Source organism: Acanthopagrus latus, chromosome 1, assembly GCF_904848185.1.
Source record: "Acanthopagrus latus isolate v.2019 chromosome 1, fAcaLat1.1, whole genome shotgun sequence".
NCBI lineage: Eukaryota > Metazoa > Chordata > Actinopteri > Spariformes > Sparidae > Acanthopagrus > Acanthopagrus latus.
The window spans coordinates 27292704-27316539 of NC_051039.1; the positions used below are offsets into that span (position 1 = coordinate 27292704).

The window sequence follows — 23836 nt, forward strand, 5'->3', positions numbered from 1 at the left end:
CCTGCTGCCATAGGACGACAGATGCAGAGGTATCTGCTACCGTACCACCAGACTACAGAGCAGCTTCATTCCTCAGACTGAGACTCATGAAATCTTTAACACCCTACCCATGACCCTTGAATCTGGAACTGTCCCCATCACAGGAACCATAAGTCAGCCAGTACACCACAGAAACAATCTACTGTTGTATGACAAAGACAATGGTGTGTTTCATCGGAATGAGAACTAAACAGGATTACACAGATCTAGCATGAGGTCTGTTTTCAATCACCTTAAATCTCTCAAAGTACTAAACTATGAAACTATAGCTCAGCTAAGCAGGGAGGTGCACAGATGTTTTTTGCGGCAGGGGAATGAAGAAAATGGGAAACTCTGACCAAAATATCTCTCTTTCCTCCCAAACAGACCATAGTCACACAGCTGCTATTTTTCTCTGCTGTATGTTCACAGTGGGAAGCTCAAATACTGGTATAATGTTATGCTGCTGCGTTCTAGGTTTTCAAGTTATGTAACTGTAGGGAATCAGATAAAGTGTTATTGTTTAACAGTTTCCTCATTGATCAGCACCTGAGGGGACAACAGATAGTGAAAATCTGAAGGTAGAACATATGTGAGTACCCATTAGCTACTGGTAGATAACAGCTAATGTTAGCATTCAACCACCTTCAAGCTAACATAAGTGTTCAATATGAAAAGATGTAAATTAACTCTAAAAATATCAGTGCACATCTACAAAACATATGTATTGGAGTCTGTACTCCACAGCGGCGTGTCAGCATGTAAGACAGACCTCTCTCATGATTCATTAGATACTTAAACTGAAGCATATGCCACCAGCACCAGGCTTTTTCAGAAGCACACAGATTCATTTGGTTTCGTACACAGGTTGGCTACAACTTGAAGTTTATCCAGTGGTGATCTTAATGAAACTGAAATGTTATTTTCACACTTCCATTGTGGAGAATACTCTGTATGTCTGAAGATAAAGATAGTTGGCAGAAAGTCAGAAAGGCGCACAGACAGTGTTATCACTGCAGAGCTGGGTTCTGTCCAAAGGCAACATAATCTGCCCACCAGTTCTTCACAGACCTCATCAGTTTATTTTGCAGAAAACCCACAGTGCTGGCTGTTTGCCCTTAATGACAGTTTTAATGCTGATGCGGTAGCTTAGGGGGAGCAGTATCAATCTTCTCATGAGTATTTGCCGTAAATGTCTATCCTTTCAAGCTGAAAATCAGCACTTTAACCCTGTTCACTTTTCCTTAAATTCCAACACGTTGGAGACCAGAGCTAAAACAATTAACAATTATCACTGTTCTAGTATATTTCTTGGAAACTGCAGTCTGTTTACCCTTATCTTCTCCATCTTTATCAACTAGATGAAGCAACAACCACCTCAACCGTCTCCATCTTCCTAATCTCGTGAATTTCCCCGATGTGGGATGAATAAAAGTCTAAAAAGTCTAGTCAAAACAGCTTAAAGTGAGACATAAATCTGAGTGATGCATACAAGTTGGGCCAGTCCTTAGTTTCAGTTCAAGTTTCAGTCATGAATGATCTTGTATTATGGCCAAACAGTCCAAAAAATGTGTTTCTGAACACATTTTGAGCAAGAAAAAGGCAATATAATGATAGAATCTTGATTCATTCACAGACACACTGATTGCAGCAGCCGATCATGTGATGTGATGTGATGTTTCAGATCCGAACCTACGAGGCTCCTCTGTCAGTCAGATAAACAGATGTCATTGGCCTGATAGGGACCAAGGGGAAATCTGTCAGAAAAGAAGGAAGTTAACAGTCTGGGAAGTGTTTTTCTTCCTTGTTTGTATTTTATATGTTCATTCATTATTACATTATATACATATTACATATATAATTACATTATTATTATTACATTATACATTATATATATATATATATATATATATATATATATATATATATATATATATATATATATATATATATATATATATATATATATATATATATTTCTGTAAGCCACTGCTTAATTGTAAACCTCATTTTTTTTGCAATAAAGATGACTTTGAAAAAAAGGAAATGTGTTTCTTGTTCCAAGGCTACTTGATTAATCCCACAGCAGTGATGTGCATTGTCACAGTAGCAAATAGGTGTAGTGCGTTTGCAAAACTGGTGAGTTTTGCTTGTGGCTAACTTGCGGCATATGAAACTGTTACAGACCTGACATTTGCATAGTGCCATGTATTGCATGCTTTCACAGTGAAGAAATGATTGCTGGTCTTTGAAATGTTGCCAACAGACTGCTCTGGTGGACATGCTAACATTGGCTAATTAGCACTATGCACAGCCGAGGCTGAGGAGAATGTAAATTAGATAGAAAGGGAATTAGTTCTGGATGTATATGTAATAAATCAGAGAAAAGGTTGATGGATCTAGATGGAAGGTCTGTGAGTAACTTCAGTCAGACTTTCCAACTGCTGTTGAGATATTTCTCTCATGCAAGAAAAAACAGCTGATGCTGCCAAACGGTGATTGCCATGATTATTAGGGTATATCATCTGGGAACCATGAATTTCCAAACCAAAATCTATCTGATAATTGTAGAGATATTTATGTTTGGACCAAAGTGGTTTACAGACAGACTGGCAAACATTGGCAACCACAGAAAAGCTGCATGGATAAAAAAAACAAAACAAAACAAAAAAATCTTGGAAATCCTACAAGAAGAGAGCAGAGATACTGAAACTGATATCTAAAATACTTTCCCTTTGTAAGTTCACTGGATTTCTATTAAACACTGTGTGCTCCAGAATCATTCATTCAGTCATTCCTTTTTGAAGCTAGAAATGGTGTCAACACACTTCTGAAATGTAAAACTCACGGATCAGTAGTTTTATATTATTATTCAGGGAAATATCAGAAATCCATTGTTGGCTGGAGGATTGTGTCAGAGTTTGACAGCAGCTGGCAGGCTGCCAGACAGAGAGAGCGAGAGAGGTGTTCCACCCAACCCAGACGCCAGAATGTTGTCAGTGTATCTTTCTGCAATGTGTTGAAACTTTACAATTTCTTTAAGCTCCAACCTTATGGTTCTTTGGGTTCAATTATTATATTGCTGTGTTCACTGTGTTTGCAGTTTTGTGTGCAGCTCCACCGCCTTCGCTCTGAATTCTGATCCTCCTGATATGAAAGTCAGGTCAAAAACATATGATGTGGGCATGATAGGACAGGCATTGTGCGAATGTCAGTGTCAGTGTTTTGCAGACATGTTACCTGTCAACATTTTTGTACAGCCAAACTAAACAAACTTGAATAGCTGGGCTGTATAGCTTCATATGTTTGTGTTGAATGGTCACATTACAGGCATCACGTGTAACAGTGTGTGGCTGGCAAGTGCTGGCAGGAAACTGCTGGAGACCATTAGCAACATGTGCAGGAATTACCAAATTGTTTGGGAACACTTTGGCCTCCCAGTCAGCTACAACAGTAATAAAGAGAGGGCTGTGGGCTGTAGGTGAGGATGGTCTCTGTTGCTCTACCAGTGTGCAATACATAATATTTGGGTGACTTGAGAGCTCCAGTCAAGGTGAAACTAATTGAAATCTCCTGCTAATGCACAAATTGTATTTGTTATTATTCTATCTAATGTGTATTTTCAAATGCATTTTAATGCATTTTAATTATAGTCTATTGTGACCTTGTGACCACGTAAAGGTTTTTTTTTGAAACAGTAAACATAGTGTTCTCCGTCCAGATGAGCATTTTAGTGCAATTTCAGAAATGACCTCAGTACATCATGCTAACGCACCTGAAAACCTGTCTCATATGATCAGTCACCACTGGGCAGATCTAGTGGTTACAGAGATTAACTTTACTTGCTTCCTTACTTTAACTTTTACTACAAGTATCAGCGCTGCTAAAGGTAGCAGTAATCTTTTTCCTGAAAACAAGACAAAAATAATGAAGCAGTGAAACTTGACTGCTCTTCACAGAATCCTCCTGGATACTACATTGTCAGCAGCTTTTTTTGTCTTTGTTTTCTTCTATTGTATTTTCAATTTTCATTTTAGTCTTTCTAAAAGTAGACAATATGTCATCGTCGTCATACAAACTCAAATACTCCAATATCTCTGTATATGCTCTGCCTGTGATAGAATGCTGATGTCAGTGCTTGATCAAGTCTTCATTTTAGAGCAGTGGGTCTGAACTGTTGCATGCTCACGTCATCTATTGACCATCATGTTGATGAAGGTCCTCAGTCATCCAGGTCATGGTAATTCTAAATGCTGTATCGTAGGCAGCTGGAAACAAAACATAAAATGTTTCGTGGACAATGAAACCTGAGTTTCACAGTGGTGAGTGGTTAATTACAGAATTTTCATTTTTGGGTGAACTTATTATTTAAGGCATTTTGTGTACTACTTTTAAAATCATTGTGTGTTTTTTTTTTTCAGTCTAGCTATTGTATTCTGTATTTATTGCCTGTAGCTTTGAGCAGCTTACCAAACATTAATCAGTAAAGTCCATCCTTCTGCTTTGGAAAAAAAATCTTCCTCTCAAACACATTTCTTGGAAGGCTCTCACGTGTTTCATGATCCACAAGGTGATTTCAACAGCGAAGACAATCATTTGCTTTCAACCTTTATTCTGACAGAACATCACCCCATGGGGATTTACATTAATTGATTACAAAGTAGGGCCTTGCCAAGAGGCAAGAGAGAACAGCCTTCACAAAAGTTCAGTATACAAACAACACAGTTTCTGACAACCAACATGCATAATAGTATAAAACCAAATACATATTAGGGGGAAATATAATACAAAAAGAACTTTCCAGTACTTTCATAGATAATGTTTGACCAATCCCGCATGAAAAACAAAACATTTCCCCTCAGAAATGACAAAATTGCACAGATGACCACCGGGAAGTTTTCTTCCATCAGATCATGTCTGGAGAGTTTATTCTACATGGCCACTACTCATTTCCTGTTCGAAACCACTGCTGACACAAGTGAACAGATATTTGAATGTGTGAAGGTGAAATTACATTTCATGTTCTGCAAAAGTGAAGGTGAATTTATTTTACTTTAAATGTTGCTAACGTGAAAATACACATTCACATTTTTCGTCTAAAACTCAATGCTTTTTGGTAAAAAATAAAAAGTGTAAATATACAAATCATGATTAGAACTGTACAGTACAAGAGTATAATACAGGTAGAAATCACAATCACTATATAAAAAGATGGATGCATTGTGTCCTGCATGTGTCTTGTTTGGAGACACAGTTTGTTTTGTGCGACCACTCTTTGGAAAACAACATTCATACAGTATGCTTCAGACGGAAGTTAGAATTAGAGTTTTGTGTGCTTAAAGTCCACAATACCAGTTAATGAGGTATTCAAACGCTTTAGTATACACCCATTTTATGATGGACAGCAAATGACCACCGTCTGTGGAGTAAAACCATTTTCCAGTGATATTAAAGGTAACTGTATGATAGAGGAAGGCAGGAATCTCTGTGCACAACAAACTACTACATAGGCTCAGTACAACAATACATACATTAAAAAACAAGAGGATTATTAAAATGTTTTATAATAAAATTGTATTATTAAAGAAAGTAAAAACTTGCACTGTTGTGAAACGTAAATGCAAATTCTCAGAATCAAAGTGATCCCACTGTAAACTACAGCTTTGCACTACAGTATTTAACAAAAACAAAACTATACAGTAAAAAGTCACTGAAAGGCACAAATCTCACACTGACAGATGGAGAAGAAAAACGAGGGATATGTCTGGCATTCTTTCTCTCCGTGCAGTTGCAGAAAACTGCTACATTCAGTTAAATGTAATGTGAGTAGATTGCAGCAGAAGGGGAATGGGCTTACATTAACTGCGGCATGCTGGGAGACTGAGGTCTGCAGTTTTGTCTCTTCCTGCTGCTGTTCACGACATAAAATACTCCTTAGGACAAAAATATCGAGTAAAATAGTGCTTGTGTCACCTCTGTCACCTCACCGCAAGTAGTGTTGCGGTTTGTGATTTTCAATATTGCTTGCATGACAAAGTTGCCACTGGAAACGAAAGTCGCTCATAGCTGGGTGGATTCAGACTTTGTCACAGTGAAGTAAAAGAAAACAGTATTAAACTTGCCGGTCTACAGGGCAGTATGAGGGATCTATGAAAACTTTATTAAAAATATTATGCAAGTATGAATCTTTACATCTAAGATATGTGGACTACTGCAGATAGGAAATGAATGATAAATACACAGCCAAGCAGTTTGGTGATCACAAAATAGAGCATTCTGTCATTTCAAAATATAATTGCACTTGTGTATAATCAATGATTGTATATGGAAGTAATAACCTAGACGATCAAAATCGATTATCTAAAAATCAACCCACAAGCCAAGAGGAAACTGAATCGTCGCTGTGTCACAAAGCTTGAGGCAGCAAATCGACTAGAGACGGAAATTATGAGATTAGAGTCAAAAAACAAGTTAAACAATGAAAATGTCTTTACAAATGCACCATGGAACAGTGCAGAGCGTGCGCTTGTTCTTTGGGCGGCATGTCTTTGTTCTAGGTGTGCTGCGCATGGCTGCTGATCATGGACAGAGGTTCACACTGAGAGAGGAGCTCAGTGCGCTCCCTGTACTGTACCAGACACACCCGGGTCAAGGTGATTAACAATGATTTGGTAAAGGATAAAGCACAAGGCTTGTTGCATTCCTGTTTTCTGTGAAGCTATGCGATGCAAGTCTCATACACTCTCTCTTACAAACAGTAAAATCCAATGAGTAATTACAAATTGTGATTTATAAACATGTTTCATTATTCTGTTGCATTGTTTGTTTCTTTGGGATGAAGTCCAGTTGTAGAGTCTTGTCAAAAAGTAATCTTAATGTTTAAAAATACAAGTCTGACCTTTGTTGAGTAGTACTGAATCAGTGAGAGGTATAAGTTATATTATTTTACACTTTTAATGAATTTGAATGGCTTTGACAGTTGAAACCTAGTTCTTTGTATGGACTGCTTCCATTACAGTGATGTGTGATGTGAATGCAGCTGGATCTCTGGCATTTTATCCTGGGCCTTTATGTATGTAAACATATTTAATTGTATGCTATGTTGGATAATAGCTTATTTGCTAATGTAAACTAGCCAGGGAGCCTATTTTTACAGTATTCTTTGGTGAAGAGAACTGATGAAGGACGGTGGCAGAGAGCTCAGATTGCCCTCTGCTGATATAAATGTCATCACCACAAATTCACTGTTACTGAACACAATCTGTTTATAATGTCCAGCCTTTGTCCTTGTTCCCCACTGTGAACTCCTGCTTGGCAGAAGAACAAACGTGCCCGCCTCCAGCCTGCGCCATCTTCTCTCTCTCCATCCTCCCTGAGCCTCTTCAGCAGCTGGTGGTGTCCAGTAGCTGTTTGGCCGCGGCGCCTTCCTCGCTGTCCGAGTTGGTCCTCTTGTCACTCTCGGCTTTGGGTGTCGGTTTCTGCGTGCGTCTGATTTTGAACACATCCCATCGCTCAGACAGCAGACCCTTGTTGAAAATGATGGATGCTAGCCAGGAGAAGAGCAGAATGGATAAGAGCGAAATGATCATGATGGTGGTACGGAAGGGGAAGTACTGAGTGAGCTTTCCCTCCGCGTCCAGCCGACAGCCGGGGAACTTGATGGCTGGCGCGAGGCCGATGAGTGGCTCGCCGCTCAGGACCCTCATGATGATCCCCATCACGTAGCCCACAGTGGCGCCGTAGCCATTGGACACCTTGAAGAAGAGGATGCAGACCAGCTGAGGGAACATGATGGTGTAGGACATGTCCACGCCCACAAGCCAGAAGACCAGGACACTGCTGTCCAGGAAGGTGAGGGCAGTGCCAGCCAGACCCACCACCACCACTGAGATACGGATCACCCACTGCATCTCACGGTCCGATGCCTGAGGGAGTGGAGAGAATGACAACAAGAACCGCAAAGCGAGTTAATTTTGCACCTACAGTGTGAGAAACTTAGAACATCTGTTGCGCACACAGTACCAGCACTATACTGTGAGGTGGCTCATTATACAGAACATTCCCTTGGGGTGAAATTATGAAATAGATCATTGTTACAAGAGAGCCTCATCATAAACACGATTTATTCTGAAAGAGTGGGCAACATGTACAGTATTGTAAAGTCAATAGCTACTTTGTTGCTGCCTGCAACTTATACTGTGAGTACAATGTAGTGACAGAGTCTCTGAGCTGAGTGTGTCCTGCGGTGAGGGGTCTTTACTAGGATGCTTGGCAGATTATTAGTGTTGATTAAATCAGATTTAAGGTGCTGAAAGGGAGATGATGATATTGCATTCATTCCATCACAGTGTTGAGGCCTCATTCAGACAGAACCAGGCAATCAGCCGCATGGTTGTGCAGCACCTTGGAAAACGAGAGAGGAGCTCACGGCCGGACACACCATACCACAGGAAAACAGCTGAAAAAAGCTGCTTTGAATCTTTTATACTGTCTTTCACTGTTTCTTCAGTTACTGCCCATATCGATTGCAATCCTCTCTGGATATACACACCACTGATATGTTTCTTCAAAATTCTCACCTGCTTCCTGATAATGTTCTTATAGATATTTGAGGAAAACAATGAGGCCGAGGACAGAAGAGCAGAGTCCATGGAGGACATGACAGCAGCAGCGACAGCTCCAATGCCAATGACAGAGATGTAGGTGGGTGTGAGGTACTGCAGAGCAATGGGTAGGATGGAGCCTGCCTGGTCGCGCTCATAAGGGGTGGGCAATCCATAGCTGGTTGAGTTCCAGTCTGGAAGAACAGGCGAATATGTGGATTAAGAGTAACGTTAGAGAACTCAGGGAACTCTGATAAACACAGCTTTATTCAGTGAAATGACACAAAAAATGATAAATTCAGATATACATGCGTAATCCTAGGGCCAGCTCCCACACGAAGCACAAGAAAGCTGACTTTAGAAATACACATTGCAAAATAAGTGTGTGTACCTGTTGATGCAGCCACAGCGCCGATGAGCACAGAGGGGATACCCAGCACCAGGCAGAAGGCTGAGGAGGCGAAGCAGGTCACTTGAGCCTGGCTGTAAGATGAGGCGGACAGGATTCGTTGGTAGAACGCCTGGTAGGCCAAACCACCCAGAGCCTGGAATAAACACACAGCTCAGATCAGTCATGACTGGAATCAGTCAGGACAGGACGAGGAGAAGCAATCCCCTTATGACTTGGCCGTTGTTATTAAATTCTAGTGCAAATACTAGGGGTGCAACGATACGTTTATTTGTCCCAGGCTGTTTAGAACAGGATGTTTCAGTATGCACCTTTCTTGGAAGGCTGTGCCCAAACAATTACGGTCAAATTAGTCTATTTATGTCCACTCCACTCATGTGTCAAACAGGAATTGGAGAGTGTGAGTTTTACCCATAAAAGTCCTGGCAGTGCACCAGTTGTTGTCTATCAGCTGTAGCAAACTGGCTTTGCCCTGTTAGTCGAGCTCATGTGGTGTTGATGCTTCAGCGTATGGGTTCATTACGGTACCTACCGAAAATGTAATGAACGTGGCCCTAAAACTGTGTGCACTGTTACACCCTTGTAAATACTGCAGAGGCTGTGTAATACACAACATTTAGAGCTGTCTCTGTGTGAACAATGATCTCTTCCACTCCACTCACCAGCAGCATGAAGTCGTCAAACCACTTGCCGGCCTCATTTAGCTCCACCTTGCCAACCCAGGGAGCCTGGAAGGTCTCGTTGTAGGCAGTTAGTGAGATGTCCAAAGAGTGGGGGTTTGTCATCATGAAGGGAACACACACCCACTGTATACACAAACACAAGAACACAGCTAATCTGATTATGGGCCCGGTGGGGGAAGTTTTCAGTCAGTCACTGCGAATTAAGGAATCTGAAACTCAAGCTGGAGTTAAAGCTCCAGTTTCTGAGCAGTATTCATTCGCTCATTTTTAGCTCCACATCATGGTGAGCTCGTTCATCCAGAATTACCAGTATTTAGTTGACAAAACCATCTCACCACGAGGTGCATTTGGTATCACATCACATATCAGCTGCTGAAGTTTTATCAGTTTTCTTACAACATCATGGAGGAGAGAAGCATTCCATGACGACAAGGCCAAACTGCTGTTAATGAAGATCACGTGAAATTATCAAAAGCTCTGGAACAGCTAATAAATTAACCTCATGGTGATGGTTAGCTTGTCAGTTACATTATCTAAGTTTATAAGGACAACAAGATGAGTTGACTCAGTCAATAATTAAGTAAAATCAATAACAGAATATGAAGAAAAGGCAGTTTTGACATAATGATGTAATTTCTTGAAATTAGCATGCTAACCAGCTAGCCTCTGTGTAATCCTGTGTTAGCTATCTAAACACTTTTACTCCCCTGGTCCCGGAGCTACCAGTGCAAATTGCTACCTGCACTATCAACTGAGTTAACAAGCTAACGGCAGCCACAGTTAGCAGCAGTTAGTGTTATTCCGTTGATATGCATCCCCCCATTTGTTTAGAGTTTGAATTTAACAGCTGGCCAAACAAGCTTTCTACCTTTTTTTTTGTAAACATAAGTTTTTACTGAACGAAATGATTCACATTCTTGAGAATGCAAAGCCAGGGGAAGTGAACAACACAGTACACATAAAACAATTAAAGGAAGAGAGCTGTTGTGTATGTTCCTGGCTAGCTGCAGTGTTAGCTTGTGTATTAAAGAAGTTACAAACCAGGTCTGAAGGTTGTTACCAAGTTTCTAGAAGCACGTGTTTTGCTCAGACTTAACTGCTCACTTGGTTGGAAGCCATTTTGAGCACTGAGTCAGGGAAACTTCATACAGACTTCATATTTGTCAAATAAGATAATGAAATTAGGAGGCTACATGCTTTAATTTAGAAAGTAATTTAATCAGCTAGCATTGCTGGCACTGTTGCTCGACTCTATATTGAAATCTAATCCTGCTGTATACTTTCATCCACTTTCTCCTGCGATGTAGTTGAGTGAGTAATCCGATACGAGTCATGATTGATGACCATCATTTAATAGAAGAATAGAGCCAGAGCTCTTAAGTTTCCCAACCCAAATATTCAAAATGGCGGCTGTGTGAACGGGTCAATAGATAGTTACGCACCAGACTAATAAAGATGAGGATGAGCTGGATGACATCTGTGTAGGCCACAGAATAGAGCCCCCCCAGCAGTGTGTAGATTATGGCCACCACTGAGGAGATGATGATGGAGTAGACGTAGGACAGGTCCAGGATCACACTCATTGTTCCACCTGGAACAAGACAGCAGAGTGATGAGCATCAGAGGACTGACAGAGTCAGAGTCTACAGCATGTTTTCTACAGGCATCATATAAGTGTCAGTTACTACAGGTACATGCCACTGCTTACTGTGAGACTAGTTTACTCTAGTTTCATTGTTTTATTAGCTTCTCAGTCTCTCTTTTGAAAGTTTTCTTTCTCTCACACAGACACACACATATGCATGCATCCACTCTTTCTCAAGATTTACCAAGTAGCTAGGCAATGGCATCATCTTGTTACACTGGTCATACGTCTTAATGCAGTATTTAGTATAGAGTAAAAAAATGTACTTCAACAAACAGAATACACACAAAAAAGCATGATATTACACTTATCGTCATCTAATTCCAGAATAAAGTTATCATTAAACATGGGTGGCTTTGGTTTAAACCTTTAAAAAGCATCCAAGAGCTTATATAAAGCAACAAGCCAACGTAAAATTGATAATGATAAACTTATGACAAACTAAACATAAAAACAGAAGCAGCCTATTGATTGTGACACCAAAATGTTCCCTTTTCACCCTCTTTGGATGAATTATCACCCTTTTAATAAAGAAATAAATCAAGAAGAAGGTAAAGAGAAGTGTCTTCAAGTAGTGAAACAAATGTATGAAGTGAGAAAAAAAACAACTATATCAGTAAATGTAAACAAGTGAACAATAAAAATAAATAAATAAATAAATCTTGTTACTCAAACAAGGCAAGCAAAACGTCACTACCTTCACCGTCTCTTCTGCCACATTGCCAGGGTCCACCCAGCCGCAGCCTGCAGCCACACCACAACAATGCCCTTAAACAGAGAAGTGTCAGATCGGCACCATCGATCGCCACTCACCACCCCGCTGACCTCTCACCCCCTACCGACCCCGCCACCCCTGAACCACCCTGTGTCAACTTTCTGTCTACCCTTCTTGACTGTTTGAATTTGAGCTTCCACTCCATGTATTTAACATTCTTGAAATCTGATCTGTTACCCTGGAAGCTTTTTGTCACCTTTTTTCCCCAGCTATAATGTTTTCTAATATATACATATATACTTTTTTTTTCTCTTTTTCTCTTTCCTCTGCACCCATCACTTCAGAAAACTAGATAGTAGAGGAGAAAGTCATTAATCACCTGCTCACACTTGGCACAAACATGCATCTCGTTACATAACCTCTAAATGCAGGAGGGAACACATTCAGAGGTGGCCAGTGACGCACATGAATACAAGAACACAATGAACCGAACAACGAACACGTTTCCAGTATGTTTCCTCACTTTTCACATTTAAGTCAGATTTATTACTGTTATTTAGATTTTTTTCATCATGTAACAGTTATAAGAGAAGCTTTGCTTGTTTTTCGTAGGTTTGGGGAAGCAATCTCCAATCACAAGTGGTAAGTCGAGATGCATTCTGATGCCATGTGTGAACTGAAATCCATCTCAACTACATCTAAACCTGATCTGTCTGGATCCTAATCCAGATCCATCAGGGCTTTGTAGTTGTTGTTTGTCCTGTAACTTCTTATGGTCGGGCATGACATGATCCCTGTATCGTAAATAATCTTCGTCTTTTTTACTAACTGACTAATTTACGTGTTTTGTTTTGTGCTGAGCTGTGCAGCTCCTGTAGGTGCTAAGTTTAGGGAGGGGGAAAGGTGAAATGACATTCAGGGGCCTCTGGGACACACTGGGCACCCCCAGGGATGGACAGAGGGAAAGACCTGCCAAGAAGCTGTGTTGCTTTTAGATCCTTGTCCTACTTTCAAAACCCATAAATGTGCGTGTGAGCAGACACACACACACACACACACAGACAAACACCATTTGCAACCTTACGTCCTGTACCCGATTCCTTCACGGTAGAATTTTGACCATGACTGTGTGCAGCTAGCTCACAGCACATGGAAGGAGGTTTTCTTTTGAAGAGGTGAATCCTTTCTGGCACTGAACCACGACACACACACTTGCACACACTCGCTCAAGCAGTGAAGCATAAAGCTCAGTTTATACTACACATACACACACATAAACAGTCTCCCAGCAACAACACCCCTGTAGGTCAAATTCTCGGCGCACTCTCTCTCGAGTGTCAAGTTTTAATGTGTGTGTGTATGTGTGTGCATTTGATACCAAACGCACATTAGGGATGTATTCTTGACTGTTCCAGAAAGAACGACAGGAGGGTTTTACTGAGGAGTGAGGGGTCCCCTGATTCTATATTGGTTTAAAAGCTTCAGACAGAAACGTCTCAGGAACATTCCTGCCGGGCAACCAGTCCTTTTGTGGAGCGTCGGCACAGCATGCACTGCTACCTGGTGACTCAAACACACTCAATGGATTTCACGGATTTCCCCAAAGTCTAAGGAATTATAATTCAGCATGTAACTTTAACCTCTTTCAGTCATCACTGCCCTGGCACAAACAACAGAAAATCTGGTTTGAATAATTGATCACCTTTCACAATCAACAGGCTGCTCGATGTTTAACCCCCTAACACTGGAAAAGAAAACAGTGTTAAAAACACACTCAAGAAAACATTATGCTGCAAACACACTTACACACACACACACACACACACACACACACACACACACTCACTCTTTCTCTTAACGTACATTTACACCGAAGAGCACATGCACACTTGCATCCACTATCAAAGTGCCCATGCTCTCTCTTGCACACACACACACACACACACAATTAAACTCACAGGTTAAAGAAATAATGGTATTTCTAGTGTCAAGTGTAGTAGCTTCTACAGAATGTATATGCTTGAAGATGCGCCCCTTGGCTTTTAGATGTTATTACTTTCGCTAGCAGTTAGCCAGACATGCTAACTGCACTTTTTAAAAAACAAAAAAAAAACCCAAAAAACAAAGGTTTAAATAATCCTTTATATACAGAGTATCTCTCTGATGTCACCACATAGACTATGCTTCCACATTTGTGTAATTCCAAAGCTTGACAGTCCAGCCATGCCTGATTACGTTTGTTGTGCAGTGTTTGGAAAATAGCTACTCAAAAGAGGGGACTAGCTGATAGTCAATCATTTTCACAAATATTGTGTGAATTTCATGTTTTTCTGCTTGTTGCTTCATATTCATATACTTCTTGTTATGTAACCGTTCATATACTAAACTACAGGAACTGTGGAAAATGAAATGTGTGCGCAAAATAACAGATCCACCTGAAAATAAAATGTAATCTAATATAATGGCTTGGTTATAAATAGTGTGAAAATGGTCAGAAAGTGTTTGCTTATAAAGCTGTAGTTTGTGTTGCCGTAATGTTTTCCCTTTAATTATTTTCACCTGCTTTCTTGCAGTAGTCTACAGTGCTGACACAGCTGAGTTGGCGCCAAAAAAGTGCTGACAATCAACAACCAGCTGTCTTTCTAATCTAGAGATTGTGCACATTGTGTCCCCAGATCTGTGGGAGCTTGCATGATTAGACAAGAATGGGTGGGCACACATTATAGTGCCAGACACTTTTATAGTGTTATGTTACTCACCCAGGCTGACGAGTGTGCGTGCCACCCACAGGACATCAGCAACTAGTGCCGGGAAGATCAGCGCACTGCTCAGAACATTCCCATACTTCTGTTGGAAGGGGTCCATCATGGTCACATACCTGTTCTCTCTCATAGGCTTGGCAAAGAAAAAGCCACCTGGAGCAGGAGGGAAGGGATTGGGATCAGATCGGAACCTCTATCTGGAAACGATTAAGTTATTAATTTCAAAACGTGGCTATATTTCTGTCATTTGAAAACCGCAAGAGAGAAGGAAAAGAGAGAAGGGGAAGAGGGTGAGCGAGAAAGAAGAAGTGCGTGTGAACAAAATGAAAAACAAGTGTTCCCTCCAGATAACACAATAAACACGTCCAGCTGAAGTCATGTGTTCACTTGGCCAACAATGGCCACGAACAGAGCGGGGAATGTTATATTTCCTGACGAGGGACTTTGGTGTTTCCAGTTCCCATTACTCTCACTCCATGCAGGACATTGTGACATCATGAGCTTCTGATTTCACCTGTTGCAAATGTTTACAGACGGACCACTGAGTTGGTCAGTTTGGTGAATTCAGGACTAGGCAATCACAGTCCTGGCTGAACCCTTTGCACCTGTTCCGTCAAGTTACAATCCTGAACTGATTTCTCATGGACCTATTTTTAACATGAGCGACACTTTTACTGGTGCGTGGAGTCAGATGTGGCTTGGGGGTGTGGGAGCTACCTTACTGGTCAACAACGTTTAAGTTTGAGACTTAAGTCTGTGAAGCTCATTTTGATTATGGATTCAGTACACCTTCAGCCGGGCAGCTAAAATAACCTTGAATAACTTGATTCATAATCCTACAGCGGTCAAAACATTTAACAGGCCCGGGTCACCCCTGTTGCCATAAGAGCTCCTATACTGAACTGAATGCTCCTAATGCACTGGACAGAACTCAGACCTGCAACCTCAGAACTATTCACATCATATATATCTATTCACTGCACATATTCTGCCATCAATGTGTTTCCTCTCTGTGTGCATTGTTGCCATGATTAATGGTTCCTGTTGCACTGCCTGGAACTGAGCAACTGTAAAAAAATTCTTGTATCCTGTTATGATGAAAGCATTAATCCTACAGGTGCTTTCATAAATTAATGAAATACTTGTAAAGCAAAGGACATTATTGCTACACTTACTACACTTCACAAGATTTCAGGAAAAAAAACCTCAGTCTGTATTTGGGCTCTCCAGCGTCTGAATGTTACCGGCTTGTGTGGCAAGTTAATCTTCCTGTCAACAGTTATTTATTCCTGTTTTTACTGGTGTTCATTTCAGGCCCTGAATACAAGATCACTCAACATGGGGACAAGCTGCCCCAAAATGTAATGTTGCCTCTCTCATGTGTGTCTATCTAAAAGAGACCTGTTATGCTTTTTTGTTTTTTCCTTTCCTTCAGTGTGTTATATATGTTCCTGCGCATGTACAGGTTCTTAAAAGTTACAGGTCACAGAAACAGGAGTTAAAACAGAGTGTTTGGGGCAGAGGGGGAATACAGTGCGGGACAGTCTGACAAAACTGATGAAGCATGTAAACCTGTTCTATTAATAACCCAAAAATATCATCAACCTGAAAATGAGCATTATATGTCTCTAAATTATTGTTAGGGTTAGGGTCACAATCCTGGAATTTCTAACTTCAGACCAATACCTTGAAAAATAGATATATTCGATTGGGATGAAATTGACACAACTTTGTGGGAATTAAATGATTTTCTGTAAAAAATAGAGTCTAAAGCTTGGGGTCCATTGGTGTGACTTACCTAAGAAGAAGGTCAGGACATAGGGCACAGGCATGAGAGCCCACACAGCGCCTAGTGTGGGGTTGTATGTTGCCTCAGCTATCCCGAGGATGAAGCCTCCACCCACCCATGTAGCTGCGGGGAGATAAACACATATGCACATTAGAAACATGATGCGGAGCTCAGTTTAGCTTGTGCATTCCACTGACCTCTCCAAGCAAAACACCACTATATGTCTGTTATCACTTGCGGCCTTTTTCAAGAACACGTATGTACATGCAACAGAGGGGCTCAAAGAAAGGACAGAACCTCTCTGACTGCTTTACCAGTGAGAGTGAAGATGCCAACTAGAAGGTTGATGTTGCGTCCTGCCAGTAATGTTATCTCCATGCCGTCTCCGTTGCACTTCTTCTCCTCCTTCTTGGAGCGCATAGACGCCCAGATGCCCGTGCCCAAGATCACCAGGTAGAATCCGGCCATCACCACCAGACCCGGCACATTGAGAGCCATCCTGAATTATGTCTGTTTGCCTTTCCTGTTGAGAGACAGAATTAAGAACCATCAAGATTGTAGGTGCGAACGGCTGGAAAATTAAATATGCAAATGCTGTTTGCAATAGTTCAGAATGCAGAATCACATGTCAATACAATCTCCTTTACTTTTTGTGCAAAAAATACTTGTAGAACTGCAGGACAAGAGGGATGGGGAGGCAGGTTTGCACAAATTTTAAGTGTCATCTAAGGTGGTTCTCACAAAAAAAAAAGAGTGTTCAACATGCGCAGAAAGCTATAAGCGCAAATTATATATATATAAAAAAAAAATGGATAGAAAACAGTAGCATGTATTCAGATCAATAAACAGAGGAGGCTGAGAGGGGTGGAAGAGGTAGGAACTGTATGTCTTCTTCAAGAAAGTGAAGTGAAAAAAGAAAAGGCTGCAGTGGAAAGAACAAAAATAAAAGAAAGGAGCAGCAGCAGCATCTCGGATGACCTGTCTCTGCTTGCTTGGCAGACGGGGGCGATGGGGTGAGGAGAAGAGCTGGAGTGGAGGGGCGAGGAAGAAAAAAGAAGGCAAAGGTGTGAGGGATGGAAGGATGAAGAGTCGGAGAGGCGAAAGGGGTCTCACCATAATACTTGGCAGCACTGACAAAGATGGCGGACAGATGTTGTCCCCCGTCCTCAGTGGTTGGGCCGCCTTAGTTTCGACCCCAAACATCGGGAAGTGAACACAACTCAGAGCCACGTTAGTGCGTACACATGTGTGTGTCTATGTGTGTGTGGTTACTGTGAGTGTGCATTGGGCGGATGAGTTTCTAAAAAAAGGATTAAAAGATGAGAAAAGCCTTTGACTGAGTGTTAATCTTTAACTGCTGGTTTGCACCTACTTGCATCCACTCTGCACATTTACAAGGCTAATATTGAATATATGGACTATATGTGTCAACTGTGCTATTGCTGTCAAGGAAAAGTGATTGACTCAAGACAAGTTTTCCATCTCAAATATCACAGTAGGGCAGTTTCTTAGAGAAATGTTTTCTTTATTATAGACAGAAACTCATTTATCTTAAACAAAGCCTTCATTGTCATGGTGAAAAAAAAGACAGGGCGCCTGCTGAATGGAGTGAAAAACACATGTTATAAAAAAGAAAAAAAGAGGCTTTGGCTCGACTCATAAAACTCGAGGAAAAAAAGAATGTATGTGTATCCACTTGGGAGAATAGGAAGAGGAAAGTGTTTGCGAAAGGAATGGTCTGAAAAATACTGGCAGGAGGCAAATGTGTTTTTTTATGTGTGTGTGTGTGTGTGTGTGTTTATGTGAAGGCATGGGGGGGTGGGGGGGGGGGGGGGGGGGGTGGGGTGGGGCGGCTCTGTGCCAAAGTTGACAAAAGCCTGTCCGGCTGTGTCTCATGCGGCCCACGTTTATCTGTGTTCTATATGTGAGCGTGTGTTTATGTACATTGTGCAACCTTAACATGCCAGACATTGCTGTTAAAGCTGCATTTTTTTGTGAGATGACAGGACTGATATCTTGCGGCACAAGCCATGTGGGTTGAGAAAAAACAAAGAACTGCTTTTTGTAAAAACCGTATAGCAGGTGGTCCTGCAGCATACAGGGGAACAATGAGAGAGAAAAACATCATGATAGTGGAAATAATCTCGACTACAATGATCTGATGGCACGTACAAGTGGGTTTTAAATGCAGTGAACACATCAAATATGCTCCGTTATTATGGCTGATGTGACTTACATGAACTTGTTTGCATCATGCAGTTTTTTCTGCAGCACCGTTGAAGCTATATTAAGTTGATATCCAGTGGAATTGAAAGTACTCACCTCCAAGGAGAGGCTACTCCACCAGCGCTTAGTGGACTAACTGTCACTGCCAGATGGGGAGGGAACATCTAGCAGAGCCATATTCAAGATCAATAAATTACTAAGCTACAGTTCTTAAAATGGGTTTAAAGACGGCTTCTGTAATGCTTGAGAAAAAAACTTTTGTGACAATAGAGGTACAAGTCAGGGCTCGGTTTGCCTGAATTTTGTGTGGCCAAATAAATCAAGCTTAAGTCACCTTTGTAGCCAAAACTATAATCATCATGTTTTGGCATCATAATTATTTTACCAGAATAGAACTAGACAAAGGGAACACAAGAGGCTTGAAACAATATTTGATACACAAGTTCTAAAAGGTCAAGTTCTAAAAGGTTAAAAAAAAAAAAAAAAATCAAATAAATGTGGTTTCTTCAATGTTTATTCCCACCTAAGCCACTCAAGTAACATGGTTTTCATAGAAAGCACACTCAAAACAACTTTAATCAGCCGGGCCACTTTAAGAATTACGCAACCAATTATAAGTATCAGCATCAGGTTTCTATGAATGTCGCCTCGGAAATGTGCTTACTCAGCACCTGGTAACTTTCCATCACGCTTCCTACACAGCCTGAAGTGTGAACAGCACAGTCACTGAGACAGCACGCACAAGGGTGGGGCTGACATGTCTGAATATATCTACATATTTGCAATACATTTGCATCTGAGACAACAGGATTTTCTCTTCATGGTGCAAACCAAAAGGAAAAAAAAATCCCCCTCAGAAAACCCCCTTCGACACAAATACCACAAACAAGACAAAAAAATATCCCATTCATGGCTAAACCTTAAGTCCCTCTTAAGTTTTACTTTTTTTTTTCATTTCATGTCTAACAGGATGATCCTACCAAAATGAAAAGCATGGGAGTAAAATTAGGCAACTTGATAAGAACGGCTATATAACTAAACTATACTTCTGTTAGCTCAGGTGCTGCCCAGGCGTCAGCAGTCAAGGTCATTCAAACATCTAATATCGTTTAGATTTGACTCCGGTCGGTTCCTATTAAAGCCTGGGTCAGACTCTTGGTGCTTTTGATTTAGAAATATCTGTGTGCATGATGTAACATTAAGTGTGTGGTGAGCAGCTAATTCATCGTCTACATATATTACGTATCAAAACTTTTGGCAGCAGCTTGACAGCAGACGTCAGCAAGCAAATCTAGCAGACCAGCTGTGGATTACAAAAACTTGTTCCTGTTTCTTTCAAGTGGAAGTTTAGACAATTATGAAACCTTTTGCATGCACCTCTGACTTAAAAATGGCATTCGAACATCAGTATTTTACTTATGTTGGGGAAGATTTCAATGTCCCAGCCAGTTCTTCAAGGTTCGTTTTCAATTCGACATAATAATTGTTCTTAATCAGCAGCATGACATGATAAACTAATGCTTCAAAACTATTTGAACCCTATTCATGTTTAAGCAGTCTCAATGTAAAGACTCCAGTCCCCTGAATTTAAAGGACTAATTCCCAGCACCCAGCTCTGAGAGAGTGCTCCCACAGTGCAATGACGCTTGAATAGATCTAAAGCTGACAGTAGCTGCAGGTTTGACACCACCTGTTGATATTTGAAGACTTTCTGTCAGGGACTGAATGTAACCTTTGGCTGTGAGAAAGCAGACACAGTATCTTTGGACATGAGCGCTCTCTCTGTCCATGTGGTATTCTCTTTCATACAAGTGCAGAGGTGTGTCTTCGTACTGGCACTGCTACAACACTCTTTCTACGAACCCCCCGCCCCCCTTCCGCTCTCACACACTCACCCTCTCACACACCCCCTCATCTCCATGCCTCTCAGTACTTTTCCGTTCATACCGACTCCACTGACAACTGTTTGTTTGCCTCCTGCCTCTTCTCCATCCCAACCCCCTGTAATCTGGCGATGAGGGGAGTGCGGATGTTATCACCTGCAGGTAGCTCGGACTTGGGTTTAACTGCGTACTTTCACTAGAAATGTACACACAACTCTGTGCACATGTACACTCACGTATACTTTAGGACTTAAGGTAGACCTGGCTACACTCCAGATATGAGCAGGTTGTCTTGCACTTTCAAAAAAAAAAAAAAAAAAAAAAAAAACTGGTTGTGTCATTTGCTTCTTTGTTAGTCTCAATGTGGATAATTGGACTTTTGTGTCCCGCAACACTTAAGAGATTAACTCAACGGTACGTTCAACATATCTGGGAAACCAAACATGGAACAACAACCAGGACAACAGCAATTACGAGATGGCAGTCTGTACACAACGCATTAGTTACTGCTGCTAGGAGAGTTTTGAAAGGCGCTGGACTCAGAACATCGTATATTGGCAAAGTCTGCATATTTAAAATTACGACAAAATCTTGCTGCAAAGTTCAGTAAACATCATCATGACTTGATTTCTGCCTTAGTGGCCACAAGTGTTGGATAACAGACAGCAAAAAAGATTGACTTTCACAATTTCTAATTCTGAAGGGGCAACAAATAATCCTGTCAAAGTGCACAAGATAGACATCAAAGGCAAATCACTTTGAGGACAAATTAATGCTGATCTCTTAGAAGAGCAGCTGCGAGGCTGTGATGAAGAGGTGTCAAGGTGAAGCCAGGTGGGTCTGCCTTCCAGGCACTAATGCACAAAAGTAACTTCATAGTTTTTTTTTTCTCTGACCACAAGGGTTTTTATTCCACGTAATGTGGACTGCCAGGAAATCACGGCAACAAATGCTGAGCACATTTTTATCACTGAGAGCCGACAGAATACAGAACTACCTATCTCCTGTGAAGAACATACAAAATCCTTATTGGACAGTCGCTCACTGACCATTCAGTCATACAATGTTACAATAAGTCTTAATAGAAACTGATTTCTCATTTCCACACTCTTTTTTTCTTTAACGTAAAATCTAATCATTATAATGCAATTAAAGGATGTTTTCATTGGTCCGATCACAATAAAACTTCCGCCTGACAGTTGTCTCAGCCGCTACTGCTTCTCTGTTCTCTGACCACGTGCATTGGAAAATTACAGCTTATCAACCCCACTGCTAGGGATGATACAGAAAACAAAGATAGGCAGCTGTAGTCACAAAAGATAAACCAAAAGTGGCCATTTGGCTCCACAGCAGTACCCCTCAGTGCTATTTCTAGGACATGTGTGCAGTTAGACACTCACTTAGTGTCCCAGACTGAACAACCTTAAAACAGCGCTCTCACAGAATAAACACACACAATATGAATGCAAACACATAGAAACACTTATGTACTTTTAAGTAAAAGATGAATATCAAGTAAAAAAAAACAACAAATGACAACAAAGAAAAAAACTGAGCACAGTAGATGCAGAGGAGCATATTCAATGATTGAATACATACCTAGGGTTAACAGTACGTATCAGTTCTGAGTGATGATGTGAAGAGGCAATAGAGGCTATTCAGAACAGGCCAGGTGATAAATTCAGTCCAGGAGGAGAGAGATGCATGCGACACTCATCCAGTGTTGGGGAGTGAAAGAGACTGCCAAGAGATGGATGGCAAGAGAAATAAAACAACCGCTTGGTCAATCAAACTTGAGACCAAAAGGGCCAATGTGTCTATTTCAAAGGTGTTCTTTAAAAAGTCTTTAACAAAGTGCAGAGGTAGAGGAGTCAGAGTTGATTCAGCGCTAACGAAGCAGGTAAAATGAGGAAGGATGGAACTCTCTAGAATCAGCCCTGAGCTGTAGCCTGGTTTTTAAAGCTCAAAGGGTGGGAGGGGTTTAGTATGGTACATGGCAGCGGGCACCCCGCACTGGTGCCACCTGCTGGGGGAATGTGTCAGTGGGGATGTCTGCAGCCAATTAGCTGCGTGCAGAATGTGGGGCAGTTCCAGTCCCTGTTTAGCCTCAGTGTACATGAGTATGACTGACTGTGGGGCGGTGCTGGCAACCCCAGCTGCTCGTGATCAGCTCATCAACATCTCCCCCTTTCTCTCCCTAACTCTGCCTCTCTCTAACTCAACCATCTCATTCTTTGTCCTTTTTCCTCTTTAACTTCCTTACCCTTTTTTTTTTTTTTATGTGTGTGTTTTTTGTTGCTGCTCCCATCAAAACTCTCTTTTTCTCTACTTTTTTCTCTACTCTGCTTTTTCTCTACGCCTACTCAACAGCTATCAGGACTCACCGCAGCGCTCTATGTCACACATACCTGCAGTGCCTCACAGTGACGGTACAGCCAGCACGACGGATGCCACCAGGATCCTTCCATGCCTGCAACGGAGAAAAATATGAGCCTGTTTTTCTGTTTCTTCAGTTCTGTGAGTGTGTACTTGTGAGGGTGCGCACCACTGACTCCTTGCCCAGGTCTTTCACAAAGCTCTCCTTGTTCTGTCCATATGGTTTAGTGTGTCAAGCATTTAGTGGGACATGGGAAGAGCCAGGCAGAAAGATTGGGGCAGAAGTGAAGAAGAGTTTGGTTAAAAACAGACAGAAATATAAAAGCGTTGTGCTACTATTTGCAGAGGAGCTCCCTTCTCGATATAAATATAACATATGAGGATGTCAAAGGCTGCCTTGATCTACGGACTGCAATAAAGGCGTCTTTGTATGAGCCAGGTGAACCCACATACCAGATATTTGTCACACACGGCCTCGTGCCAAATACTTTCAGACAGTTTTCACATATTCTCACACTGGTGGGGAAGACCGAGCCATTTCACATTCAAGAAATCTGACATATGTGTGAATTCTTGCCTCCGCCTAACGTAGCAGAGCAACAAGACAGCAATGTTCTCAGGGCGGCTCAACTCAAATACACAAACCTTGGTAGCAGGAATAGAGAGCAATTAAATGACTACAAAACAACAACTAACAAGGCACTGCCGTAAGGGAGTGCTGTTGCCA

The 23836-nt window shown here is 41.3% G+C and overlaps 1 protein-coding gene across 2 annotated transcripts; it reads right to left on the reverse strand.

The window, feature by feature from the left end:
* Positions 1 to 4609: 4609 nt before the first annotated feature.
* On the reverse strand, positions 4610 to 22656 carry LOC119021443 (high affinity choline transporter 1-like). 2 transcript variants are annotated; one of them, XM_037101748.1, is made up of 9 exons: positions 22333 to 22656; positions 16939 to 17147; positions 16634 to 16747; positions 14833 to 14988; positions 11156 to 11304; positions 9693 to 9836; positions 9013 to 9166; positions 8598 to 8815; positions 4610 to 7943 (listed from the first exon to the last, which is right to left on the reverse strand). In XM_037101748.1, exons 2-9 carry the CDS (start codon positions 17120 to 17122, stop codon positions 7401 to 7403), a joined length of 1662 nt encoding a protein of 553 aa, XP_036957643.1. In that variant the 5' UTR covers positions 17123 to 17147; positions 22333 to 22656; the 3' UTR covers positions 4610 to 7400. The 2 variants fall into 2 exon arrangements, with proteins under 2 accessions (XP_036957643.1, XP_036957651.1); XM_037101756.1 differs by lacking the exon at positions 22333 to 22656 and adding an exon at positions 17738 to 18400.
* Positions 22657 to 23836: the final 1180 nt, after the last annotated feature.

Coding starts and splice junctions, on each gene's coding strand:
- LOC119021443 (XM_037101748.1), bottom strand. CDS start 17,122: ATGGCTCTCAATGTGCCGGGTCTGGTGGTGATGGCCGGATTCTACCTG. Junction 9,167..9,692: donor TTGACGACTTCATGCTGCTG/GTGAGTGGAGTG, acceptor TGTTTATTCCAG/GCTCTGGGTGGTTTGGCCTA. Junction 8,816..9,012: donor CGCTGTGGCTGCATCAACAG/GTACACACACTT, acceptor CTGTTCTTCCAG/ACTGGAACTCAACCAGCTAT.